Below are 27,884 nucleotides of genomic sequence, written 5' to 3' on the forward strand. Positions count from 1 at the left end.
GAATCTGTTACTTCAGGATATCCAGGGCACTGGAAATCTGGAACTCTCCCTGAGAAGTGTGCAAGACTGGGGAGGTGGGGTAGGAGGTGTCAGTTGAAACTTCAAAATTAATAGAATTTTGTTTGAGTTCAATTATTAAAATATGTGGAGCCAAGGAGGGTAAATGGAGCTTGGACACAGGTCAGCTTAAGAGGGAATAGACTGGAGGGCTGAACAACCTCCTTCTGACACTCAGTGCACGGGGTAAATTTGAACAGAATCTCTGTGTGCAGCTGTTGATTTACCAGAAACACATTTCATATTTTCATTCTTGACAGGTGGGTGAAACTGGGCAGCGATATAGGGGATATTTCCTTCTCAGTTTCCTGTAGGAGATGTGGCTTGACTTAATCTGAACAGGGGGCCTTCCAGAGGAAATAGGCTTACTAAAGAGAATAACTTCGCTGCTCAAGGCATGGGAATATTTTTCTGATTCAGGGACCAATATCAATAAACAATTCTTGTAGTACTGAAAAGTGGATTGACGAATGTGACTGAAACTCTGAAGGGAGAAGGAGTCCCTGCAAGCATGGAGTCATCTATCTTCTGGGAATTAACAATATAATGCTGACTTGAACCAAACTTAAATATTGTCTTCTATGGGAAGAAAACAGATGGGCTCAGATTGATGGCAATGCTTATTTACACTGCAAGTAGGAAATTTGTGCTCTGGCCCAATGCCATTATACTGATAGTTCCAACGAAACTGCTCCAGTACAGATACAACATTGATATCTGCATAAGAATGGGAAAAATTGCCCAGTATGTCCATTCTCAAGATACAGGACAAATCTAATTAGACAATAATAGCCCAATTCGTCTGCTCAATCTTCAGAAAAGTGATGGGAGCCATAGTCGACAGTGTTGGAAAGTGGCACTTACTCACCAAATAACCTCATCACCAGTGACCAGTTTAGGTTTTTATGGGACCACTTGGTTCTTCATTGATCAATCTTGTTGTCTTATATGCTGCTATCAATTCCTCTGGCAACACACTCCAGATATCGACCAAAATTTTGCTTCATAAATCTCATTTATACATTTCCCCCTCACCTGAAACTGCTGGCATTTGAGGTTTCTACTCTAGAAAAAGGCTGTGACTGTCTATGCTCCTCATAAATTTACATACTTCTGTCAGTCCATCCCACAGTCTCCAAAGCTCCAGCAAAAACAGACCAAGGTTATCAAACCTCTCCTTGCAGCTAATATGCTCCAATCCAAACAACACTGAACTGAATCCATTCTTCACCCTCTCCAAAGCATCCACATCGTTCCTGTTATGCAATGACTAGAACTTTACCTGATCCAAACGTGAAATGAAAACTCAAGATATGCTGGACAATTTTGGAAGGGATCCTATATGATCTGAGAATTCAGCAGAGGCTCTCCCTGTGGATGCTATCAGAAGCCTTTTCAAAGTCCATGAAATTGATGTATCGTTGTCTCTGCCACTCTGTGCACTGCTCTGTGATGTTGCATAGCATGAAGATCTGGTTGACAGAGCCTCTCTTCTTCCTGAAGCCAACTTGCTCCTTCTTCAAGCACTCATGCTGAGAACCACTGGGACCAGAGCACATGTACAAAGACGTCTTGATGTTGAGAAGTTCAAGGACACCAGTGTGAGACCTGTTGTCATCATTCAACTTAAAGAACAGATTTCAGGCCTTGGCGAGGATGTGTCAGTGTACAAGATCAACACGATGTGGAAACAGATTGTGTCAGTGTTCAAGGAGATCAGCGAGGCTTGTCTACATTACAGAGCTGGAAAGAAAAACAAAGAATGCATACAGCAGGAAACATGGGACAGCCTTAGAAGAAAGATAAAAAATCAGGATGAAAGTGTTCGATGCAAAGTCAACACAAATTAAGGTGAAACTTCAACTGGCATTCACTGAAGCTAGCAAGAATGTGAAGAGCTTTTAAGAATGGATAAAAGAGTCTACATGGAAGACCTTGCATGCTGGCCACAGCAGCAGCCAATTGACGTGATCAGGAAAATATATACACAATTTCAAAATTGGTATGTGGAAAGTTCCAAGCCAGACCTAGTAGCCCCATGAGAGTTAAGAACTGTCTACTTTTGACAAATGCACGAAGAATGACGGACAGGGCATTTCAGAGATTTACTGAATAGACGCAGAGGACCTTGATATCAACGCAGTTCCACTCAAGAAGGAAGAGATTGTGTGACAAGAATCCACGTAGATTAAGATGTTCGCTGTCCTGTGTGATCAGCAGTTGGTCTGCCACCTGTCTTCAGGAGAGAGAGAGATAAGGAAAACAATGGAGCAGCATTTGGAGATGTGTAATGAAGGGGAAGGAGAGCTGTCAAGAGCGGCTCCCCCTTTGAACCCTGAACTGTTTGAAGTGATGGACAGACGACACCCCAGCAGGGGGATAAAAAGGGACAGGTTCGCTAAGGCAGGACACACACGACACCCGAGATAACGAGACCCTGGAAGTGGTGCGCCTCTCAGAAGTCGGTGGGAAGCTTTTGGACGGCTGATCGCGGGATCAGGCCTTAGACGCTCAGGGTGGAAAGACACGATCGGCGGGAACCTGGTGTGTGTCCACCCTTGCCTGGGTGCCAGGTTCAATGCAGGGAAACGATCGTATCTGGAAACGGAAGGGTCACGGTTGGTGACCTCAGATGACATCACAGAGGACTCGCCCGAAAGCTGACTGCAAAGGTCTGTGTGGAAGCTGTGTTGGATATTCATTCGTTTTGTTCTCTCTCCTTCCACCCCACTGTCCATCGCCATGGCAACAATTACTGCGAACTGAACTAAATTGAACTGAACTTTGTGTCACTTTGAAACTGGTCATTTACCCCTAGACAACGATAGAGCTTGATTGATCCTGTTATCCTAATTCTGTGTACATGTATGTTTATCATTGCTGAACTGTTGCATTTATTATCCTTTTGATTGGAGTACTGTGTTGCTTGTTTCTTTAATAAAACTTTCTTAGTTCTAGTAATCCAGACTCCAACTGAGTGATCCATTTCTGCTGGTTTGGCAACCCAGTTACGGGGTACGTAACATAAGTGGGGTTCTCGTCCGCGATTTTGAACGCTAAATTTGGGACGGAGTAAATTGATTGGGTCAAAATTCCCGAAAGAAAGAAAAGACAAACAGCAGAAATGGAGGCTGAGGAATTTATAAAGGCGCCGACCTTGGAGGCATTAGAGGATGCCAGGAAATCGGAATTGGTAGCTGTGGCCAAACTGTTGAATCTTGCTAAGGGGAAGTTGACAATGAGGAGAGAGGAGATACACAGAGCTATCATAGAGCACTATGCATCTAAAGGTGTGTTTCCCCAAGGCGAGCTGGGGGTGGTGTCTATTGAAAAACCTGCCGGAGACGCGGTACAGGTACAGCTTGAAAAACTGAGACTCGAGCACGAGTTCCGGGTACGACATTTAGAACATGAAGAGAAGCAGCAAGAAAGGCGGGAGGAAGAGAGAGAGTTAGAAAGGCAGGAGAAAGAGAGAGAGTTAGAAAGGCAAGAGAGAGAGTTAGAAAGGCCAGAGAGAAAGAGGGAGAAACAGTTGGAGAGAGAAGAGAAAGAGAGGCAATGGGAGCGAGAAGAGAGAGAGAGGCAGAGGGAATGGGAATTTGAGCTGGAGAAGTTAAAGATAAGGGCCGAGCAGGGGCTCGTGCCGAACCAAGGTGGAGGGTTCCGGGTGACCCAGGAGGTTAGGCTGGAATGGCCGAGGGATAAGTGGGTTGTTTTGCTTCAAAGTGTACTGAAAGGGAAAGCCCAACAAGCTTACTCAGCTTTGTCAGCGGAAGATGCCCAGAGGTATGAGGTGGTGAAAGAGGCCATCCTCAGGATTTATGAGTTGATCCCGGAGGCATACCGGCAGAGGTTCTGGAATGTGAGGAAGCAGTGGGACAGCACGGATTTAGAGTTTGCCCGTGAGATGCAGACATATTGTGAGCGTTGGTGCGCCTCGAAGGGGGTAGATGGGGATTATGACAGACTGCTACAGCGGATCCTGATTGAGCAGTTTAAAGGTTGTGTCCCTGAGGGTATGAGACCCTACCTAGATGAGAAAGAGGCAGCCACGTTAGCCGCAACTGCTAAGTTAGCGGATGAGTATGCGTCGACGCATAAAATGAAGTTTGCCCCGAGTAAAGGCTACCTGAAGGGTAGTCAGGACGGTGGGGAGAGTCCGCCGGAAAAGTCAGAAAGTAAGCCGGGGACTAGTGAGAAGGATAAGGTAGATTGGGAGCAGTCTGGCAGGAAGTCTCCTGGGGTCGTCTGTTATAATTATGGGAAAGCCGGACACTTTGTGTCCAGGTGCTTTGCCCCAAAGAAGGAGACGGGAAAAGGAAAAACAGCAATTTTGACTGGCTGTATCGAGCTGGTAAACGAACCGCTAAGGAAGGACAGGTCTGCCAACGTTCAGGAAGGGCGCGAGAGGTTTATCTCGGCCGGATTGGTGTTGGCAAAGGAGGGGTTAAAACCAGTTTCAGTGCGGATCTGGAGAGACACGGGAGCGTGTCAGCCACTAATACTGAAGAGTGTATTAGAGTTTAGCTCAGAGACCCAGACTGGGGAGGTAAAGGTCCAAGGTGTTGGGGAAGGGACAGAGTCAGTCCCTTTGCACCAGGTACACTTACAAAGCAACCTGGTCTCTGGACTAGTCACAATCGGGGTGAGGTCCAAATTACCGATGAAAGGCGTGGAAGTCTTGCTTGGTAATGACGTCGCCGGGGGAATCGTGTTCCCAGTCGTGACATTGACAGGTCAGCCTGCCAGCATTGAGGCCCCGCCCATGGACTCACAGGTTCATCACAGGACCGCGGTAGTGAATTTAGCTGAGACGTTTCTGCCAGCCTTGTACGAGAAGGGGGTAGAAAGTGAAAAGAAGGGGTGTAGTGAGGCAAGAGGTAGTGAGGGAGCTGGGACGGACGTAACATTAGCCAGGAAAGAATTTGTGCAGACACAGGAGCGAGACGAGGGGCTGATGGTTTTGGTGGAGGAGGAAGTGCTAAGGAAGAAAGGGAGACCAAGTACCGTACCTGCAGATGCGGAATGAGGGGTGGTGCAAAAGAGTTATGGGGATGAGGTTTTTAACCTGGCCCACAAGGTACCCCCCGGTGGACATTTTGCGGTACTGGAGGGAACAGTTGGTGGAATCATGAAAGAGGTTTACCGACTGCCCAGGGGGAAGGATGTTATTGATTATGACCGACGCAAACTGAGACGGTCACAGGCTTTTGATATGCTAACAAACCTAGTCCATGTTAGCGCGGAAATCAATGAACCTAGGGACCCCCCGATAAGAGAAAAAAACCATTTTGAAAAGATGAGTATGGTATCCACCAGATGGGAGAAGGCTATTGTTTTGGCTAGGTCTGCTGATAAGGTCTCTCCCTTAATCCCCGAACAAAGCGACTCTTTAGGAGAAGTAATTAAACGACTCGCACCCGTGTGTTTGATTGTCCCGAGGCGATGCAAAGAACTGGGACGTTGGGTGGTGTATGTTAGGTCAGCCTAGCAAGCAACAACCATATAGAATGAGTAATTCAGTGACTAAAGGGCTGACGAACACAGAGGTGTGTATTGGCAATTTAATACAGCTGTCTGAAGCCAGCTTGAGAGTGAACCTTGAAAAAAATGAGTTCGGCCACACGAAGGTCACTTACCTGGGAATTGTGGTGACACAGGGGCAGCTGGCAGCGATACAAGCTACAGTGCAGGCTATCGCTGACCTCCAAACCCCGACAGACAAGAAGGCCCTCAGGAGGCTCTTGGAGATGGTGGGGTACTGTAGGAAGTTTTGCAATAACTCTGTGGTCACTACCCCTCCCCCTCCCACTAAGCCCTTGCGAGAGAAAACTAAGTCGGAATGGGACGACCCTTGTTATTGTGGCCCGGGACAAAACCAAATGAGAGGTTACATTGATCGCAATTCATCAGTGTTTTTGGCCACTATGAAGTTTGCTAAATTGGAGCCTGGTCTAAGGGATTATTAATAACACGTATGAAAGGAACAGAAAATGTGATGGCTGACTGTCTGTCAGGTGTTGACAACTTCAAACTCGCTGTATTAGCCAAATAGCTGATAAAGATGTATATTTGTGTGTGTATCAAATAATGTATTCATGTTTGTAATTTTTACCCCCCCCCGGTAAAAATCCTTAAAGGGGGGAAGTGTGACAAGAATACACATAGATTAAGATGTTCGCTGTCCTGTGTGATCAGCAGTTGGTCTGCTACCTGTCTTCAGGAGAGAGAGAGAGACATCACAAAGGACTCGCCCGAAAGCTGACTGCGAAGGTCTGTGTGGAAGCTGTGTTGAATATTCATTCATTTTGCTCTCTCTCCCCGCCCCCCCCCCACCACTGTCCATCGCCATGGCAAAGGTTACTGCAAACTGAACTAAATTGAACTGGACTTTGTGTCACTTTGAAACTGGTCATTTACCCCTAGACAACGATAGAGCTTGATTGATCCTGTTATCTTAATTCTGTGCACAGGTGTGTTTATCATTGCTGAACTGTTGCATTTATTATCCTTTTGATTAGAGTACTGTGTTGCTTGTTTCTTTAATAAAACTTTCTTAGTCCTAGTAATCCAGACTCCAACTGAGTGATCCATTTCTGCTGGTTTGGCAACCCAGTTACGGGGTACATAACAATTGTTACTGTGATTAAATCGTTAAGAAACAGCAAAGCTCCAGAACATGACAATTTGAAAGCCAAACTGTTCAAAGCGGAACAAAAAGTTGCAGCAGTCTGTCAGTACCTCCAATTGAACTTGGTCTTTTTGTGTGTTTTCCCCCTCGCCATCAGTCTGTGCTTTTGTATTGCCATGTGCTCTTGTTTGTTTTCATGCCCCATGTGCTCCAGTCCCGATTCTGGTTTTTGGATTTCTCTGGAATTTTTGATCTCTGCCTGAACTTTGATGCCGACCTTGTTGCCCCTCTGGATTTGCTACTTAGTAAATATCACAGTGTGCACAGTACTTGGTCTGCGACTGGGTTCCTGCAACCTTTGTTTACAACAATCTGTGAATGGGGACAAGTGTCCAAGGACTGGACAAAGGGAGTTAGGATCCCCAAGAAAGGAGCACTAAGTGATTGCAACAATTGATGTGGCACCACTCATTTGTCTCACCAAAGTCATTGTCCAATGGATTACAGATGGTGGTGGTGATTACTCCCTGTATCTGCTCCTCTCTTCACCTTTACATCCTGCAAGCATTGTCTCCATGTACCATTGATCATCAAATGGTCAATCTGGATCTTGTCATGTCCACTGGGTGAGCACCATGTCAGTTTGTGGATTTCGTGGTCCGGAAAGAGGGTTCCTCCTGTGACCAGATAGCTCATGGCACAGAATTCCACCAGTCTTTCACCATTGTTATTGATCGTTCTACATCCCTATGTACCCATAACCCTAGTGAAGTGTGAGTTGTATTTTCCACTTTGCCATTTAGATCTCCCATGATGATGATTATGTCATGGCGTGATGTTAACTCTATCTCTGCTGTTTGTAGAAGATGCCCTTTTCTTCAATATCACTCTTGTTATTTGGAGCACAGTACTGGATCACAGTCATGTTCACTTGCTTCACTCTCAGCCTGACTCTCACCAGCCGACTGTTCAATGGTTTTCACTCCAGTGGGGACTTATCAATGCCTTTCTTCAAAATGACAGCTACACCATCATGATGCTGACCATCTTGTCTTCCTGCATAGAAAATAGTTTCACCAGTTGCTGCTTTTCATCTGCCAAACTCTGTCGAACTACTTTCACTGATGCCAGTGTATGTTGCCTGTAATGACACATTACTGTGGTTGTTTGTGTGAACTTGCCAGTGTTGTACATGGTTTGCCAATTGCAAAAAACATTTTTGGTCATGATATTGGCAAAGTTCATGGCTCCCTTCACCATGCCTGTAGCTTCCTCTCAGTTTTCACTCCTGTCAGCCATGCAAGTCCCGGGTGGTGACTAGTGAATACCATCACATTCAGATGTAGAAGGATTCTTCATTGCCGTTTCCGTAACTGTGAAGACAGTCCTTGACAAGGTTGGTTTGCTGGAGTATCTGAAGTAAAGATCAAGACACTGTATCAAACTGGATCGAAAACTGAGCACAAAACAAATGCTAAACGATATCATGAGTAGGGCTTATGATTGAGCACCCAACATCAGTTCAGGTATTCTTTAAATATACAATTCTTGGGACCCAAGTTATGATTTCCAATTAGTGGGATCATCCTGAACCCGTAAAGGGACTGCAACTAGGTATCTGTACTCCAGAGAGTTAGACAGTCTGAATCCCGGAAGCTGGCGTGGTTGGGAGCATCTCATAACAATCACAATTTTTTATTTTGACTAGTCAGGTTCACTAACCCTGACCTGAAAATCTGAACCTGGATCTCTTTTAGTCTGGCCTCTACCTTTTGACCTGCTTGGCATGGGTGACCCTATCTGGAGCTAAAGCACAAGGCCCTGACTCAAGCCAACATAGATCTCTGGATCACTGAGGCTTTCAAGCCTCCAAACCCGAGAACAAGGCTGTGGTCCTCTTGGAGAAAAAAAAAGATTCACCATTTTGATTGGTGCCATGGTGAGGTTGTTGTGTCAGGTTGACATAAAAGGTTTGGAAAGTTCTCCACTATCTGTCCCAACATTGATGCCTCAGTCAGCATCACAGAATATCTGATCTGTTGGTACTTCATTGCTGTTTCAGAGAGGTTGCTCTGTGTAACTTGGGTCCCACCTTCCCTCCGTCACAACAGAGACTCCACTTCAAAAGGTACTTCATTGTTTGCAGAAACCGCCCTGGTTTGCCATGGTGTCATGAAAGCTGCTGAGTGATGACAATTCACCTGGAGAGAGGGGTGCTGTGGCTTACTGAGTCATTCAATCAGCCCGCTTTATACTTTACCCAGGATGCAAAATTTGGGACACACAGTATTCCCATCACCAGGGTGCGTGATCAAAATTACCCACCTTGCTGATCTGCATCCTGTATGCCCTCCCCACCACCACCCCCCCCATCAGTCTCCTTTCAATACAGACCGTTCAGCCGCACTTGTCTGCCAATCTACTGGGGAGCATCCTGTTACCAGCAACAATGACTTCTGTTGAGTGGCTTCAGCTCCCGAGTTCCCTGCATCAAACACCCTGTTTCTCTCACCGGCTGAAACAGGTCAAAGAGATTTTGTGGGGAGAACTGCTGAGGACTTGGCAGTTCATGGTGCCTGGTCCCTGAAAGAGAAAATATCTTAAAAGTGTAAATTCCACCCATTTCCACCAGGAATCTCCGTTTAACATTGATTCTAGTGGAGTGGGTGCAGTAAGAAGATTGTGTGGTAACTCTTTTTGTTGTTAAATACATTTTCCTGCAAAGACGGTCTCACACAGTGTCTCTAAGGAGAATAACTGTCCACTGACTGGTGTCTCTCCGTCCCTGTCCACTGACCAGTGTTTCTCAGTCCCTGTCTCTAGGGGGGTGGGGGGGTGGTATCTGTGCACTGACTGGTGTCTCTCAGTCCCTGTCTCTCTGGGGGATACCTGTCCATTGACTGGTGTCTCTCGGTCATATCTGCCCACTGACAAATTGTGTCTCATTCTCTCTCGCTGAGATTCTGTGTGTCTCAGTTTACACAAACTGTTCATCGCTGAAATTGATGGATCGAGCAGAGTGTGACAGATCTTTAATCCGGATCTGGTCACGGCCGCTGACCTGCCGCCTGTTGCAGAGACAAACATCTTTTGGGGAATTGAAATCGCTGCTGTGGGTGGGGACAGGAAGCCGCGCCTCTGGTTTCAGTGTGTGAGAGCCTGTTCAAACCGCGGCTCCCTCTCTCACTCACAGCCCACGTTCCTATTTAAACAGCGCTCACTGCGGCTCCGGACAAACCCGGCCTGAGCTGCAGTCGCCGATCTCAAAAGTGTCCAAGTCCGGCTCAGCGTTGAGGGCAATGGGGGTCGTTCCTTATCTCTGTCTCCTCCTGTCTTGTCTGGCAGGTGGGTGTCCCGCGGCTTGTCCCCCACCCGGGACCGGCTGTTTCTCGGAGGCTTTGTGAACCTCTGACCGTGGAACATTATATTAATTTCTGCTCTTTTTTATTGACAGGCGTGCGGTCCGACGTCGTGCTGACACAGCCCGAGTCAGCGGTGGTAAAGCCCGGGCAGTCCCACAGACTGACCTGTGCGGTCAGTGGGTTCGATATCAGCAGCTATACCATGAGCTGGGTGAAACAGGTCCCCGGGAAAGGGCTGCAGTGGCTGGTAGCGTATTATAGTGAAAGTTACAAGTACTACGCGCCTGAAGTCCAGAGCCGGTTCACCGCTTCCAAGGACAGCAGCAACTTTTATCTGCAAATGAGCAGCCTGAGACTGGACGACACGGCCACCTATTACTGTGCGAGAGACACAGTGAGAGAGACCGGGACTGGACCGGGACAAAAACCCAGCGAGAGCGCCTGGCCTTCGGGCGCTGAGGGAAAGGACAGCAGTGATCGCCACAGCTGTATCCCGGTCGTTCTGGGCCACATCCGCTCGTCCACGCAATGGAAGGCGGGTTGTCAGCGGGGATTCCCGCGAAGAGATGCTGGACGGATGGACCGAGGGGCTCAGTGGATCACTTCAGAGGGCAGCTCGGAGCCAAGCGCCGTGAGTGGGAATGGGGTCACCGATCGACCTGGCCAGGTGTCGGTCCTTCGTCTACACGTGACAGTAAATGGTCGGGCTGTGAGGAACATTAATGATCAGAGACACTTTGGTGTTCCAGTGCGGTTTGACTGAGGAGTGACTGTGCTGGGAGACAGTGAAAGGGGCAGAGGTTATCGTACGGCGGTGTATCACTGTGACTATACTGGGTGGCACAGCGTGAGAGATGGCGGCTCCCTCCATACACAAACCCACCGCAACAAAACTCTTTAAATCGGGCTCTTCGGGCGCTTCCACCGGCCCTTACCCCGGGATCCGTGGATATAAATCAGATCCCGAGTGGATAATCTGGGAGTGGGTACAAGTTCCACTGGAGATGTGTCCGGAAGGGAACGGGACCACCGAGGAGGATCTGTCAGTGGAAGCCCAGTGAAAGGTCCCGGGGGGTTATATCATCTCCACTTCAGCACTGGGATGGCCGAGATTGAGACCCGCTGTGTGGGACACCCGGACACAGAGGGAGGGTTTAATAAATCCGCTGACCGGCTCTGGGATCCACTGGATTTTGGGCTGGATGTGATGAGGGCGGTTTGTGACCTGCGGTGAAACACCGTGACTATAACTATGGACCACGGTGATGGGGAGCTGAACAGAAACCGGTCCCGACAAAGGAGCGTCTGCAGCGCAGTCTGTCTCCACGGATTCCGCATTGCTGCTTCCCAGAGTCAAATCCATGAAGCCTCACTCGGACTGCTGGGCGCAAATGTCCATTTCTGGACAATTAAAAGCCCAATATGATTCGACTCTGATTCTGGGGAATGGCGGGAGCCGGTGTCCGCAGACAAGAAAACTGTGAAAATGCCTCTCTTACTCACACGCCAGGAAAGGACAAGGACGAAGTTTGGGATGGAAATCCAGGAAGCGGCTGCTCCCGGTCCGGACAGGGATCATGTTGACATTTTGCTGAGATTATTGGATGTGACGGGCAAGTGAAGTTACTGCACTGGGTGAATGGGGAGACGGAGCGCTGTGATTATCTTGACTACTGGGGCGGAGGAACCTCGCTGACAGTGACTTCAGGTAAGACCAACTTCTCAATCGTATCTTCACGCGCTAGTATTTTATTTATTTACGGGTTTGGCGAATCTGGCGATTCATCTGAAATCAGTGCGATATTTAGAGCAAGTACATGAATCTCCCCGAACCGGCGGGTTTCTCTGGAGCCCAGTAACAGTACAAGGGTACATACCCCACCCACCAGTGACCTGTCCACCGACCACAGGCTCAGGGGAATGGGGTCGGATCTTGTCACCAGACTGTGCCTTGACACCGGCCGATTGTGCTGAGTGAGCTCAATGTTTGGTTCAAGTCTGGCTTCTGATCCTCAGCACCGACTGAAGCCACGTTCAGGGGCTGAGCGTTTCAGAGCAGTTGAACTTGTTCCCTGTCAGTGACAACAATGGATCTGTTCAGTGTCCAGTTATTGGGATCGGGTTTTACTGTCAGCTGCTTTCATGTTGAAGGTAATGGGATTAAGACATAATCTGAGGGAATGGTGTACACATGTATCATCTGGTTGATGGCTCAATATCCCCAGGGTACAAGTGGGTGTCAGTCCCATCATGTAATGTCCGGCGTGAGGTCCGTCCCCCGATACAGCAAAAGTATCGGCGATATCCCAAGATTAATTGATGGGATTAATGTTTTACTTTTATTCCCTGATGGGTGAGGAGGTGGGGTGCGGTGGGAAGAATTTTGGAGTTGGGAAGGCAGTGGGGAAGTCGTGCAGGAAAGGTATGGCCGGGAATTGAAATCACAATTCCTTCACACATTCCGGGCAGCCTTGCATTGGTGGGTGGGGGAGTGGGGAGTGGTGCAGGTGGGGTGGGGAGGGAAGCGTTCAAGTCAATAATGTGGAATAGGCGAGTATTTAAGGGAAGGTTTGTTGATGAAGGTTTGTGATCTGGAACACACTGCCTGAATGATGGTGGTGGCTAATTGTGAGTGTAGAGAGGGAAAAGGAGGAGATCCGCCTTTTGTTGGGATACAGGGAAGAGCAGAGAGACCAATGGGTTTATTGGGTTTGCTCAGCTAAAGGGAAGCACAGACACTATCGGATGAATGGCCTCACTCTCTGCTCTGTCATTCAATGGATTCAGTATTTATCTTGTAAATCTGGGAAATTCTTCCTCAAAGGGATTCCATCAATCACCTCAGGGTACACAGAGCATGAATTAAATGCAGATTACAGCTCCCATGTCCTAGAAAAACCTACAGCACACAATGATGTGTCAAACATGTACGTAATTTAGAAAATACCTAGGGTTACACTCTATTTTTCTAAGCTCCATGTACCTATCCAGGAGTCTCTTAAAAGACCCTATCATATCTACCTCCACCACCATTGCTGGCAGTCCATTCCATGCACCCACCACTCTCTGCGAAAAAAGCTTACCCCTGACATCTCCTCTGTACCTACTTCCAAGCACGTTAAAACTGTGCCCTCTCATGTTAACCATTTCAGACCTGGGAAAAAGCCTCTCGATATCCACATGATCAATGCCTCTCATCATCTTATACACCTCTATCAAGTCACCTCTCATCCTACGACGCTCCGAGGAGAAAACGCCAAATTCACTCAACCTATTCCAGGCAGCCACGGATTAGATACAAAGATCTTTCTGCACTGTCCCATCCCTCCAGGACAGGGGCAGCAGAGATTAGACACAGTGTGAAACTTCCCCCAACCTGTCCCATCACACACTCACAGGACACGAGTTGAACTTTACTGTTCAAATGAACTGCTTATTCTCAGTTCATAGACAGAGCAACTGCTCTAATTTCTTGCCCTCCTCCATCCCCCGACTGGGTTTGTTTAACCTCCATTAACCAGTGCTGCTGGTGATTCAGTAAAAGTGGTTGTGAGATAAAGTGCTGACATTTACAGAGCACCTTTCATGGTGCCCCCGAGCTCTTCACAGGCAACAAGGTAGTTTCAAAGTACAGCCCTGTTGTAGAGTCGGGAATGTAGAGCCATTCTGCACACAGCAGAATCCACAAACTGCAAGGTGAGAACGATCAGACAGTCTGTTCTGGTGATGTTATTGAAGGAGAAATATTGTCCAGGACACCGTGGACACAGTGATCCAATGGACAGGCACAAGGTTGGATTCGGAGTGATGGGAAACAGGGCAGTACATCAAAGCAGATGAGTAGTGCAGAGGGATGGATGAACAGTCCACGGATACCACCACAACAAAACTGACAAATTTAAACTCAGTTCATAATAATCTGCAGCAGATTTGGATCTGCGGTCAGATTTCCAACAGCTCAATAATTGGTATTGTTTTTAAATCCAGCCATTAATAATGATGATCCTTCAGTTTTACTCATGTTTGTCAGGGAAGGAGATGTCTCATCCTTACCCTCCGAGCCTATTTGTGACTCCTGACCCATCAATGTGTTTGTCTCCAAATGCCCTCTGAATGGCAGCTCAGATGTGTAACTCATTTGGAATTTACTGGCAAAGCCCAGATCCCTAAAAATGAATAAATAAAATTGCCCACCAGTTGTTCATAGTACCTGATGTTCTATCCACTTACTACAATACAGACTAAAATCAGAACGAGTCTCCCCAGATCTGCTGATTCATCATCAATTATATTGTACAAATACCCAGCACACTGTGACCCACCCAGATCCAGTTCCCCTCTTCACCCCAGCACACTGTGACCCACCCAGATCCAGTTCCCCTCTTCACCCCAGCACCCTGTGACCCACCCAGATCCAGTTCCCCTCTTCACCCCAGCACCCTGTCACCCACCCAGATCCAGTTCCCCTCTTTGCCCCAGCACCCTGTGACCCATCCAGATCCAGTTCAGCTCTTCACCCCAGCACCCTGTGACCCACCCAGATCCAGTTCCCCTCTTCACCCCAGCACCCTGTGACCCACCCAGATCCAGTTCCCCTCTTCGCCCCAGTACCCTGCTGTCAGTTTGATGGGTGTCTTTATGAAGACCCAGAGGAACACTGATCGAGACAGAACTGTACTTACCACCTGCTGGTCCCGGGATGTAAAAGATCCTCAGCTGCAAATCTCACCAACTGACATTATTGTGCCTCCTGCACTGCCGACACTGAGCAGCTCAGGGAACATCTGTGGGTGAGAAACAGAGTTAATGTTTCACATCAGTGACCTTTCACCAGACCCTGTCAGTCTGATTTCTGGCAACTATGCTGTTTCCAGTTTTATTTTACTGAATTTATTTTGATGAAAACAATTTGTTTTTCATTGACTTCTGCAACCCCAGAACATCCCAGAGCCTTTCCCAACCCAGCATGTACTTCTGCAGTGTGTCACTTCATTTGGGTGACTAAACATCCAACTTGTCTGCATCTTGTTCCCACAAACTGAACTACAACATGACAATCTAGTCTGGGTGATGTTGGAAGGGAATGGTCACTTTTAGCCTACAATTCCTAAAGTTCCCCACCACTGGGAAATCCTCACTTGATGTCTCAAAGTTCAAAGTAAAATTTATTATCGGAATACATACATGTCATCACATACAACCCTCAGATTCATTTTCTTGAGGGCATACTTAGCAAATCTATAGAATCGTAACTGTAAACAGGATCAATGAAACAGTACAAGCATAGAAGACAATAAACTGTTGAAATGTAACCCTAAATAAACTGCAATAACTAATGAGAGCGTGAAATAACAAGATAAAGTGTCTTTAAAGTGAGATTATTGTTTATGGGAATGTCTCAATAGATGAGCGTAAATATCCTCTTTTGTTCAGGAGCCTGATGGTTGAGGGGTAGTAACTGTTCTTGAACCTGGTGGTGTGAGTTCTGAGGCTCTTGTTCCTTCTGCCCTGATGGCAGCAGCGAGAAAAGAGCCTGGCCTGGGTGGTGAGGATCTTTAATGATAGATGCTGCTTTCTTATGACAGCGTTTCATGTAGATGTGCTCAGTGGTTGGGAGGGCTTTACCCATTATGTACTGAGCTGAATCCATGATCTCTTGTAGAATTTTCCAATCAAAGGCATTGGTGTTCCCATACCAGGCCATAATGCAGCCAGTCAATACACTTTCCACTACACATCTATAGAAGTTTATCAAGGTTTTTGACATCAAGCCAAATCTTCGCAGACTCCTGAGGAAGTAGAGGCACTGTCCTGTTTCCTCTGCAATTACATTTATTTGCTGGGTCCAGGACAGGTCCTCTGAGATAGTGACACCCAGGAATTTAAAGTTACTGACTGTGCAGTAGATGAACAGATAGACGCAGATTACTGATGATCATCCTGATGGTCCCAGGCCTTTGGTCTCGTATCTCCCTTGTTGTCAGGGGTTGACGCTGATAAACAGCAGTGAGGTTCCTCAGACCACAGCTGACAATCCCTTTCCCCAGCTGCTGAGTGCAAGGGAAGCTGACGATTCTGTGGTTTGAATGGTGCTGGCTGTAGCTGGCATTTCCAAAGTGAACCATTTACCAGTGTTCAGTCACTTACACTGGAGTCAGTCTCACAGTTCCACAGACCACTGTACCCCGAGATTTACTGAGTGACAGATGCCACCAGAACTGTCACCACACTCCACCACATGACACGTGGCCTTGCTGGAGTTCCCAGGATTAAACTGTGGATTCCACCTCAATGAGTCCCTCACAGACTAGACTTGTCAAAGGATCACAGTCACCATTCCTGCGACTGCGATTCTCGGCCTGGTGTGTCAGGAAGGTGTTTGGCTTGTAATTTCCACAGGCTCGGTGACTGAAATTCTTCCTCAGTTACATGTGTTTAATTTTGAGGCAGTGTCAGATGCATTATGTAGTGCAGAGGGTACATCAGAGGTGCAGAGGGACTTTGGAGTCCTCATGCAAAACTACCAGAGGTTAATTTACAGGTTGAGTCTGTGGTAAAGAAAGCAAATGCAATGTTGGCATCTGTTTCAAGGAGAATAGAATGTAAAATCAAGGAAATAATGCTCAGTCTTTATAAGACACTAGTCAACCACACTTAGAGTATTGTCAAGTGTTTTGGGCCCCATATCTCAGAAAGGATGTGTTGTTATTGGAGAGATTCCAGAGGAGTTCACGAGGATCATTCTGGGAATGAAGGGGTTAACATATGAGCAGCATTTGGCAGCTTTGAGCCTGTACTCACTGGAATTTAGAAGTATGTAGTGGAATCTCATAGAAACCTACCGAACGTTGCGATGACTGGATCGGGTGGATGTGGAGAGGATGTTTCATGGTCCCCCAATCTGAGGAAAGACATCCTTGCCACAGAGGGAGTACAAAGAAGGTTCACCGCATTGATTCCTGGGATGGCAGGACTTTCATATGATGAAAGACTGGATTGACTAGGCTTATACTCGTTGGAATTTAGAAGATTGAGGGAGAACTAATTGAAACGTATAAAATCCTAAAGGGATTGGACAGGCTAGATGCAGGAAGATTGTTCCCGATGTTGGGGATGTCCAGAACGAGGGGTCACAGTTTGAGGATAAAGGGGAAGCCTTTTAGGACCGAAATTAAGAAAAACTTCTTCACACAGAGAGTGGTGAATCTGTGGAATTCTCTGCCACAGGAAACAGTTGAGGCCAGTTCATTGGCTATATTTAAGAGGGAGTTAGATATGGCCCTTGTGGCTAAAGGGATCAGGGGGTATGGAGAGAATGCTGGTATAGGGTTCTGAGTTGGATGATCAGCCATGATCATACTGAATGGTGGTGCAGGCTCGAAGGGCCGAGTGGCCTACTCCTGCACCTATTTTCTATGTTTTCTATATGATGGGGGCATCCACAACTGGAGAGCACAGCCTCAAAATTGAGGGGTGACCCCTAAGAATGGAAGTAACGAGGAACTTTTTTAGTCAGCGCAGTCTGTGGAATGCTCTGCCACAGACTGTGGTGGAAGCCAGGTCTATGTGTGTATTTAAGGTGGAATTTGACCGTTTCCTGGTCTGTCAGGGTATCCCAGGATACGGTGAGAAGGCAGGTGTCGGAGTTCAATGGGATCCAATCAGCCATGATGGAATGTCGGAAAAGACTCGATGGGCTGAATGGCCTAATTCTGCTCCTATGTCTTACAGTCTTATGGTCTGATGGTAGTCTGTTCAGTTGAATTTCAGAAGCAGAGACCATTAGACACTCACCACTATATCACACAGATGGTGTTGGAGACAAGGTACAGATATGCACACAAGGGTTACTTTAGACTCAACATCAATACTGAACAGATCATAATTATTCAAATAAACTACTGCTAAATGTTTACTCTTTCTGTAAACTCCACCAATCTGGTGCGAATACACTTCTAAGAATCAGGAATTATATATGGGGAAGAGACAAGGTAAAACTTTGATATTTTGTCTGAAATCCAACACATGGGACATTGGATGACTGTCTCAGTATGGCTGTGGGTGGGGTGTTGGGGCACACTTGTGACTGTGTGCTCAAACTTCCACTGTGAGACTGATCCATAGCCTCCGAGTTCAGTGACACAGATTCCCAGCTGGGTGTTGAAATGGTGAGAGTATTATTTAATGGAGTGAATAATTTTAGAAATTACTGGTTTATAAACTGTACTGTGCAAAAGCCTTGGGCACATCTATATTGCTAGTGTGCCTAAAACCTTTTCATAATAACATATTTATCAATGTGGAATGGAGAGTGAGTTTGTAAATCTGGTGAGAGCAAAGGATGTTGGGAATGGTGAGGGTGGAGCGCTGTGGGACGTGAGTGGGACAGGGGACAGAGAAGGAGTGGCAGGGGCAGGGCTCGGCACGGGTGCAGACACTCCCAACACTGAGACAACAGGCAAGGTCATTTCATTCCAAACTATTGGTTTATTGATCTTTCCAGAATGTCTCTCTGGTGCTTCCCACTCGCTCCCCTTTCCCACTCTCAGTCCACAGTAGAGACCCACATCAGAATCAGGTTTATCCTCACTCACATCTGTCATGAAATTTGTTTTTGTTTAGTGGCAGAGGTACAGTGCAGTACATAAAGTTACTACTGTGTGTGTTGGCGGGGGGGGGGGGGGGGGTAGTCCAGCTATGCGGCTAAGACTTCAGCACAGTACTGTAGTAATTGTAGTGGATAACATGTCTCCTTCTTTGTCTGCCAGTAATGCATTTATTTACAGAAACTTCTGTGAATTTCTTTCCATTTCAGAGCTCACGTCCTCGCCATCAGTCTACATCACTCCTTCCTGCAACACAGAATCTGACCAAAAGATCAGCCTCCTCTGTCTGGTCAAGGACTATCAGCCTGAGAGCATCAGTCAGACATGGTCCACTAACAGTGGGGACATCACCAGCGGAATCAAGAAATACCCGGCGGTGTTGGGGCAAAATTCAAAGTACACGATGAGCAGCTTGCTCGAAGTCTCTGCGGCGGACTGGAAGAAGAATAAACTCTACACCTGCAAGGCAGGGAGTGTGACAGTGGAGTTCCAGAAACCTCAATGTTAGTATGAGACATAATTTTCTCTTAAAAGCTGCATTGATCTCAGAGCATAAATCTGGAGTAGGAATCTTTGTCAGATAATACTGGGCATGGCAACTAGCTCCTTTAATCTACTCTTACAACAGCAGTACTACTCCTCACCAAAATGACATTGAGAAAAAATAAGGAATTGAAATGGGGGAAACGTCCTCCTGAACTCACTGAAACTCAGTATCAGTGGAGGGTGGAGGACACAACTTGTGCTGATCTGCCTCCATTGTATCCATTCCTTTCGGGAGACTCTCCACCCCCCGCCCCCGCCACTAAACCCTCCCTACAGATCAGCTCCTGTACACATGCAGAGACCGCTGGCCCATCGTGCCCCTGCACACAGAACAACAATTTAAACTTTACCCCACTCCTCCTGCACTTTCCCCTCCACCCTGCAGCTGCCCCTCTTCTGGTAAAAACAATCCCTTGTGAATGTGATGAAGGAATCCACTCCACTGACCTTCTTTAACCATCTTCTCACAGATCTGAACAAGCCTTTGCAGTTGCAACAAAATAATTTCCTCCTGTCCATCTGTTCTTCTTTCTCATTGAAAGTACAATTGTGTTTCCCAAACTTATCAGTGGAAACAGTCCCACACCATGTACTCCTGCTCACAGGAGCTGGTATCAGTCATTCTCCATTAAACAATTAGATCATGGCAGGTCTGCACCTCAACCCCATGACCCACCTCTCTGCATTATCATAGCACAGTGGGACACACTGCTGGGAGGCCCAAGTTATACACCCAGCCCTCCCACTCACTGGTGTGAGCCATCATATCAGCTGTAAATTAACAGCATGCTTCAGAGGGCTGGAATTGGGGAACTTGCCCTGGATGAGGGAGAATAACGTCCAAAACATGGGCAAAGCATTCATGTACTGACAAATATTAAATGTGTTACAGCTCCGAAGCTCAGCTCCCTTGTTCCATCCCGGGAGGCAATCCACAGTCAAGCAAATGCTGTCCTGGGCTGTGTGATATCTGGATTCTCTCCTGACAATGTTAAAGTATCCTGGAAAAAAGCTGGATCTGCCCAAAAAGGGATCATTCTCCCTTCCACTTCGAGATCAGGTGGTGGATTTGAAACAATCGCTTACCTGACAGTGTCTGTGCAGGAATGGACCAAGAAACAGAGATATACTTGTGAAGTGAATCACGCAGCTTCCGGTTTCAGTGGTCAGGTCAACATGACGTATCAAGAGGGTGAGTGATGTCTGAAGAAAAATTAAGTAACTTAGAGTACTAAAATACTGAACTAATACTCCCACACAATTCCTGTCCCTACCGTCAATCTTGTTGAGTGATGTACGGATGATCTTTGCACTTTGAATCAACTCATATCACCAGCAGCTTTAACCCCATCTACTGGGCAGGAAAGGTGTGAGATTCGGTCACCTGTCCAATCTGTTTGTAGTTATAAAGAAAATAAGTTAGTGAGCAAAGCTCACGTCCCATGCTTTACCATCTGGAGAAAATCTCCCTGTTCCCTTTTCACTGTCTTCTCAGTGTTGGTTCCTCAAAAAATATCTCTGCAATTTTGTATTTGCTTCAGTTCCCAGAGTCCGTTTCCAGCGTTTCCTGAGAGACTCTTCTGTCGATTGTCCACTCACTGAAATGTAGGTGCCTGGATTATTTTTGAATTGATGCCCAAAACTCGAGTGAATGTTGTGACCTCGTGTCCTCAGATCCTCGACCAGGTTCAGAGACAACATTGCTGACATAACCTCATCCCGATAGGATGTGATATACAGAGGATAGAAAGTGGGAATAGATGGGGATCCCTTTTTCCTAAGCATGGGAAAAGAGGTGAAAGTATCTAACACTTAAATCTATGAATCTTCCGTTTCCAGGTGGAAAATGTCCCAGCTGTTTTTCGGAGCCTGTGCCAAAGTTCTTTTACCAGAGTAATCTCAATGCGACATTCTCCGATGGTTCTACCCAACAGTATCATTGTTCAGCAGGAAAGTGTGAAATAAAGTGATTGGCTGTCTACAATTCGTCATTGAATTTTATTACAATCCATTTACTGGATTCCAGACCTGCCTCTGGTATCCATTGGGATTGAACAGAGAGAGAAGAAAACACGATTCAAACTGACTACCTCTCCAATCGCATTCCTATTATCCTCATGGCGACCTATTTCAATTTGACTTCCCATTCCCATTCTGACATGTCTGTCCATGGCCTCCTCTACTGCCATGGTGAGGCCAAATTCAGGTTGGAGTAGCAACACTTCACATGCCAACCCGATCCCATGAATACTTACTCCTTAACTTGCAGTAATAGTCCCCACTCCTTTATTCTCCGTTTTATTCTATTCCCCATACTAGACACCCCCTCATCCCTTCACTTCTCCTCACCTGCCCATCATGTCCATTTGGTTCCCCTTCTCCTGCACTTTCCTCCATGGTCCACTATCCTGTCAGATTCCTTCTGTTTCAGCTATTTATCTCTTCCACTTATCCCCTACCAGCTTCTTACTTCACACCCCCTCATCTGGTCTCACCTCTCATCTGACAGTATGTATTCCTCTCTACTCCACCCACCTTCTTATTCTGGCTTCTGCCCACTTCCTTTCCAGTACCAGTGAAATCTCTCGGCCCAAATTATCGACTGTTTATTTCCGTCCACAGATGCTGCCTGACTTGCCGAGTTCCTCCCGCACCTTGTGTGTGTTGTTCAAGATTTCCAGCATCTGTAGAATCTCTTGTGCTTCTGGTTGTCCATACACTCATTCATTTGTGTACATTGTTGCTTCAGTGTGACTCAGATCCCAATTCCAGTTTCGTTGGCCAGATTCCCTCCTGTCCGACTCCAGTCAGCAAGAACTGGACCTTGTTTTTCACCCAATGGCTGTGAGGCACGAGGTGATGAAGGTGAACGGGGCTGAATTTCCAAATTGACTCAGTCAAAGGATGGATGACCCTTTGATAATGTTGGGCACAAGACAAATTGGTGAGACAAGACTCAGGGGTCTAACCATTCTCCTGTCCAATCTGACATGCTTTCTGTGTAAATCCTGGATCAGACAAATTGCTAAAGTTACATTGGTCCACGTGCCGGACACTGAATTCAGTCCAAGAGGGAAACTCAGTGATCCCAAGGAATGTCAGAAAGGAAACTGTTTTGATAGAATTACCCAAGCATTGACAGAATTATATGCTTCTTGTAGAATAACCCCAGCATTCACCAATAAGGAGAGCATTTCCTCGGGATGGCTGAACATCCAGACAGGCTGATATGGGACATAACTGAGAAACCTGCAGAAAACATGTTTAACAACATCACAGTGCTGATTAAACTGAGATTCACAATTCAGTGAGCGTTCAGTGTACACCTAGGTTTGCATATTTGTGATATTACATGACAACAATGATCATCTAGACTGCACCCACAGACTTTCTGTTTTAAAAGAAAATTGCTCAAAATCTTACTGACATGAGAAAGATGAAGAAATACACATCATACTTTGTCGGATGATCCGGCCCAGTTAGACTGGAACTGTGTGTGTTACGTCTGCTCTTTCTTCAGACAAAGACACTGACTCACAGTCTCATTGAAGGTCTCAACCCTGACACAAACACAATCAGCCTCCACACTAAATGTCAAAGAGCAGAAACACCCCAGCTGCCTGAAGGTGACCGAGTGTGTAAATGGTGAACACAAAGTGCAGGGAGCCACAATGTAAGTGAACTGACGATCGTGCATTGGGAGACGACCTCAACAACTGCACTTGAGTGCAAGACTGACACTCACCCAGAGGACAGGTGACCCAACACTTGATCAAAGAGCTGTTTTATTCATTTATCATTTCCCATCAATCACTGATCTCTCCGGAACTGAGGGACTTGCTGCCTCATTCCTGATGGTGATTCAGCTCCAGCCGTGTTGCTGCAGGTCTGGAGTCACAAACCAGCCAGAGCAGATGAGGCTTCTCTCTGGAAATTACCACAGAGAATAACACTACAAATACCTCCGTAGTCTTCTTTTTATTCCAAAAAAGCATTGATGAATTGAATTTAAACTCCCATCCACCGGGTTGGGATCTGAACCCACTTTGCCAGTTCATCAGTCCCTAACTTATGGATACACTCTGACCATGTTGCTCATTTCAAGTGAGACAGAGGCTTCAGTGTTTGTCAGCAAGAATGCTAAAACCACAGGCACCAGCAGAAGTAGTGCAGGTGTATGAGTGAGCAGAGTTGAAAGAATACGATGTTGTCTGAAGTTTGTGTGGGTGGTGAAGGCTGCGGAGATGAGGAGAGGCACAGCCACAGTGAGACTGGAATGTTGGGATGTGAAGTTATTAAACTGAGTGAATCCCAGGCTCAGCCCAGATGGAGAAAGGGATTCTTATTGATTCACAGTGTTCACTGTTACTAATCAATGACACCGAGTCTCCAAGCAAAGAATATACTGAGCTGTGTCTCTGCTGAGAAATCTGCATGCTTCTCTGTCTCACAGAGCTCCGTCTCACAGTGAACCGATTTGGACAGTTATTAGAAAGGGATTCAAAACCTCGTTAGCACATCCTTTGTTCTGAATTTCTTTTCTCAATCAAACTTATAGGAATATGAGGCACGTGACTCAGCCCTGGGTGTTTCTGTTATTCTGTTTGCATTAAATGCAGCTGTCAAGTACTGATGATCTGCCTGGACCTAACACAACCAATGGAAATATCTCCAGTAAGATTCTGAGCATTTCCATTTCTAACCCACAGAATTGTCTGTCTTTATTCAAAATCCCGACATTGAAGAGCTGTGGATCCACAAGTCTGCTACCGTGAAGTGCACAGTTATCTGTACAGATCCCGAAGATATCCACATCTCTTGGCACGTGGGCGGGAAGGAGAAAACTAAAGGAATTCACACCCATCAAGCGGAGAGGGACGGGTCCCGATACAGAGTGCTCAGCGAACTCCAGATCAGTGTGGAGGAGTGGTTCAGTGGGGTGGAGTACGAGTGCTCTGCTCAGGAATCTCCTTCATCTTCCCGAGTGTCAGCACGGACCAATAGTACCAAAGGTGGGCAAGAGACCAGCGATTAAATGGCCAGCATTAGTTACCTGAGTCAAAATGTTTGACATTTCCTTTGTTTTCTTTTCTATTCCAGTTGAGATAAGAAGTCCCAAGGTCAGACTGCTGCCTCCACCTCAGGAAGACACCAAGAATTGGAAAACGGCCACACTGGAGTGTGTGGTCTCTGGATTCTACCCGGACCAAATAAATGTCATTTGGAAGAAAGGCAGCACCGTGATCACCTCCAACACCAGCGCGACACCGACCGCTCTGGAGCAGGGGTGGACTTTCAGTGCCAGACACTTCCTGACCGTGAGTTTACAGGAGTGGAAGTCACAATCAGTCTTCAGCTGTACAGTGACTCATCCCCCCTCCAACAGCAGTATCAAGAAACAAGTGAAGAACGTCCAAGGTAGGGTCCTGGGATGCATCCCATTATTGAAATTGTTTACATTGTGCTATGAATTCAAGGTAAACACCTAATCATGGTGCAGCCCTGGTTTAGTTATGTGAGTGAACTGATAAAGTTCAAAGTAAAAAGTACATTTATTATCAAAGTATGAGCACCATATACAACCGTGAGATTCTCTTCTTGCAGGTAGTCACAAAACAAAGAAACACAATAGAATTCAGAGTCAAACATCCAATGTGTGAAAAAAACAATTTGTGCAAACAATAAAAAAATTCAAACAAACAATCCACAGAAACTGAACCGCAGAGCCCCCTGAAGTAAATCCACAGCCACGTTGCCAGTTCAGCACTGCAGGCCACGGCCGTGGAGCCAGGCTCAGTGCTGAGGTGAGTGCCGATGGCTGCAGAGTCAGTTCAGTGCTGAGGCGAGTGAAGCCTCGTTGAGAAGTGAGCTGGATACCGGTTTGTCCATTGACTCAGCCTCAATGCCTTCATCTTTTTAATCTCTCTTGGCACTTAAATCAGCCAATCAACGGTTTGTTTTCCACTCTCAACCAACATAATCCACACTTTCACCATAGAAATAAGAGTATCCCAGAAAATACTTTCATAACTGGAGGAGAATCCAGACCATTTCACTCGACAGACTCTCTGGAACTCGCTGATACTCATCTTCAAAATGCACCCTCCCTCTACCTTTGAACCTAATCCCAGCCTCCGATCAGTGGCTCAGATGTGACTGAATTTCCAGCACAGCAGCTCTCCCTCTGCTCCTGTGTGGGAATAGTCAGCCTGGACAATGTGTAGAAGCCTCTGGAGGGCGGCCTGAACACACTACATTCTGACAAAGCAGCAGCAAATGTTAGTTACACCTGATAGACAAAAAGAGTCCATTTTAATATTTGTGACAAAAACTAAATATTTCTCAGAAATTTTGAAATATGAAGTGTATTTTCTGGAAGATTTCCACATGAAACTTTGCTCTGTTTCTCGTTCTACCGACACAGTCTGAAATACTGGGGATTTTCTGTATCTGTTTTAATAAGTGTCTGTTAACAGTTTAAGTGACCATGAAACTGCAAATCAGTTTGAGGGCCAATCTTGATCATTTACGTTTGCTCAGGGTATTTACCCTGTCTGCTCAAAAGGGGAGATTCCTTTCTTCACCAATGTAGATTGGTCTCATCTCATCTTGATGGGACTGGCAAATCATTGAACAGGAATGAACAGGAAATGTTGGTCTTTTCAGAGACAAACTCATCCTTTTGGGAATTTTGAAATAATAATTGTGACGTTTCTCCCAGTTGACTGTCCAGATACCCCCCTCTCAGTAACTTTAAGCAAACCTCCTTTCGAAGAGATCTGGACAAAGAGGACAGCGACCATTCTGTGTGAGGTGGTTCACAGTGACTTACAGGGATTCAGTGTAACCTGGCAAGTGAATGGAAGGAAGAGGGAAGATGGGGTGAGGACTCTGGGTCCAGACAGCAATGGAGGTGAAGACGTGATCACCAGCAGACTGACAGTCCCTGCTGCAGAGTGGAACAGTGGGGCTGAGTACTCGTGTGTGATAGAGGACAAGAGTTTGCCAACACCAGTGAAGAAATCCATCAGGAAGGACACAGGTACGTGTGGACAGAATTCAGTGTGAGTCTGATCTTAGAAATTGGACAGATTTATCACCATCCAGCACTGCTCAACCATTCAATCTGGTCTCAGCTGATCATCAAATTCAATTCCTGTCCCTGTTTTCTCCAGATATCCTTTGACACATTCACCCGAAGTATATTCAACCCATTCTTAATACGTTAGATGATAATTCTTCAAGTGCTTTCTGTGGGAGAGAGTTCCACAGGTTCTCACTCCCTCTCACACATACACAGCTTAGACTGCTACCCCTGCTCCAGGGGAGATGGAACAAACAGCACAGGATGATGCAAGTCCAGGGGCTGAGTTCCACTTTCTGTCGAGTTGCTGTGTTCAGTGACTCCCATTGATTAAACTGAATAGACTAACCTCGCTGGAAGATGTGAAATGCAGCAGGTCCAAGATTTCCACTCCACAAATCCCAAAGATGAGCAGAAAGGGAAAAGCCTTCAGTTTCAGATGAAGTGAAGCCCCTCAGATTTAGAAATTGTTCATGTTAGTGCAAGACCAGAATATATCGGGTAAATAGGGAATTATTGGAAGATTCATTCTAACTGAGATTCTCTCTGTTCCAGATACTGTTGTGACTCGTCCTCATGTCTACCTCCTCCCCGCTTCATCGGATGAGGTAGACACCGATCAGACTGTGACCTTGATGTGCCTGGTCACCAAGTTCTCTCCCACAGAGATCTATGTGGCCTGGAAGGCCAATGACACCCTTCTGAAGACAGGGTTTGTGAACCAGCCAGTGACCAAGGACCCCAGAAATGGCTGGAACACAATGACCAGTCAGCTGAAGGTTTCTCCTGAGGAGTGGAATAGCGGCACCACTTTCTCCTGTGTGGTGGGTCATGAGTCGCTCACAACCAACCTGTTCCGAAGCATCAATAAATCTCATAGCAAACCCACCCTGGTCAATGTCTCACTCGTTCTGACTGATAGTTTTAAATCTTGTGTGTAATACTGTGTGATTCAATCCATGAAACCCTAGTTTTGTTAGTTTTATGATTATTAATTATCACAGAGGATTATTTAGCTGATTAAAACATGATTAAAATCTGGACCTTTTAAAATAATTAAGATCAAGAACCAAATTAAACTACAAATATGATTCACCACAAATCTCTGAGTTTGTGTGTACATTCTTAGACCACCTTCTGCCACATTTGAATGGATTTCAGCCCTGAGTGGGACTGCACAATGTATTAAATCCTTGTACGTGTCAATGTACCGATCCAAGTTCAATAAATATGACATGAAAATGTATTCATTGTGATTTTTGGTGATGAGAAAAAAGGAACTTTCAACATGAGGCGTGGCACGTGACACACAGTCAGGGAGAAATAGTAATCTTTGTTTCTCTGGTGTCTGAACCCTTCCTGCATCGGGTATCCCACTGATCAGCTGTCAACTGATGGTCAGAGAGATTAGAATGTACGGCAGTCTGACAAAGAGTTGAGAGTTGAAACCAGTCACCAAACGTCATATCGATGTCAAAGATGTTGGATCACTGTTTGAGGGCTCCTTGTCCCCACTAATATTGCTGCTCCTCATCTGGTGTCTGTGTGTCGCGAACTTAATGAAACGTATCATTGTTGGGAACAGTTCTGTTGCAATG

The 27,884-nt window shown here is 46.3% G+C and overlaps 1 protein-coding gene and 1 gene segment (V, D, J or C); both read left to right on the plus strand.

Annotated features, from left to right (window-relative positions):
- The first annotated feature begins 1,586 nt into the window (after nucleotides 1-1,586).
- LOC140203546 (uncharacterized) lies at nucleotides 1,587-11,649 on the plus strand. The gene is made up of 3 exons (XM_072269601.1): nucleotides 1,587-1,756; nucleotides 9,882-10,033; nucleotides 10,143-11,649. Exons 1-3 carry the CDS (start codon nucleotides 1,587-1,589, stop codon nucleotides 10,811-10,813), a joined length of 993 nt encoding a protein of 330 aa, XP_072125702.1. The 3' UTR covers nucleotides 10,814-11,649.
- LOC140203895 (Ig heavy chain C region-like) lies at nucleotides 11,649-27,532 on the plus strand. The segment is given in 7 exon segments: nucleotides 11,649-11,758; nucleotides 18,866-19,159; nucleotides 20,095-20,394; nucleotides 23,912-24,214; nucleotides 24,303-24,620; nucleotides 25,924-26,244; nucleotides 26,842-27,532. Coding segments are annotated over 6 exon segments (1,728 nt in total).
- Nucleotides 27,533-27,884: the final 352 nt, after the last annotated feature.

Source organism: Mobula birostris, chromosome 10 (genome assembly GCF_030028105.1).
Source record: "Mobula birostris isolate sMobBir1 chromosome 10, sMobBir1.hap1, whole genome shotgun sequence".
Lineage (NCBI taxonomy): Eukaryota > Metazoa > Chordata > Chondrichthyes > Myliobatiformes > Myliobatidae > Mobula > Mobula birostris.

What these genes read in the sequence shown, in the direction of transcription:
- LOC140203546 (XM_072269601.1), top strand. Translation starts at nt 1,587, where the DNA reads ATGCTGAGAACCACTGGGACCAGAGCACATGTACAAAGACGTCTTGAT. An exon ending in ACGATGTGGAAACAGATTGT is followed by an intron (nt 1,757 to 9,881) that starts GTCAGTGTTCAA and finishes TCTCACTCACAG; the next exon opens with CCCACGTTCCTATTTAAACA. An exon ending in CCTCCTGTCTTGTCTGGCAG is followed by an intron (nt 10,034 to 10,142) that starts GTGGGTGTCCCG and finishes TTTTATTGACAG; the next exon opens with GCGTGCGGTCCGACGTCGTG.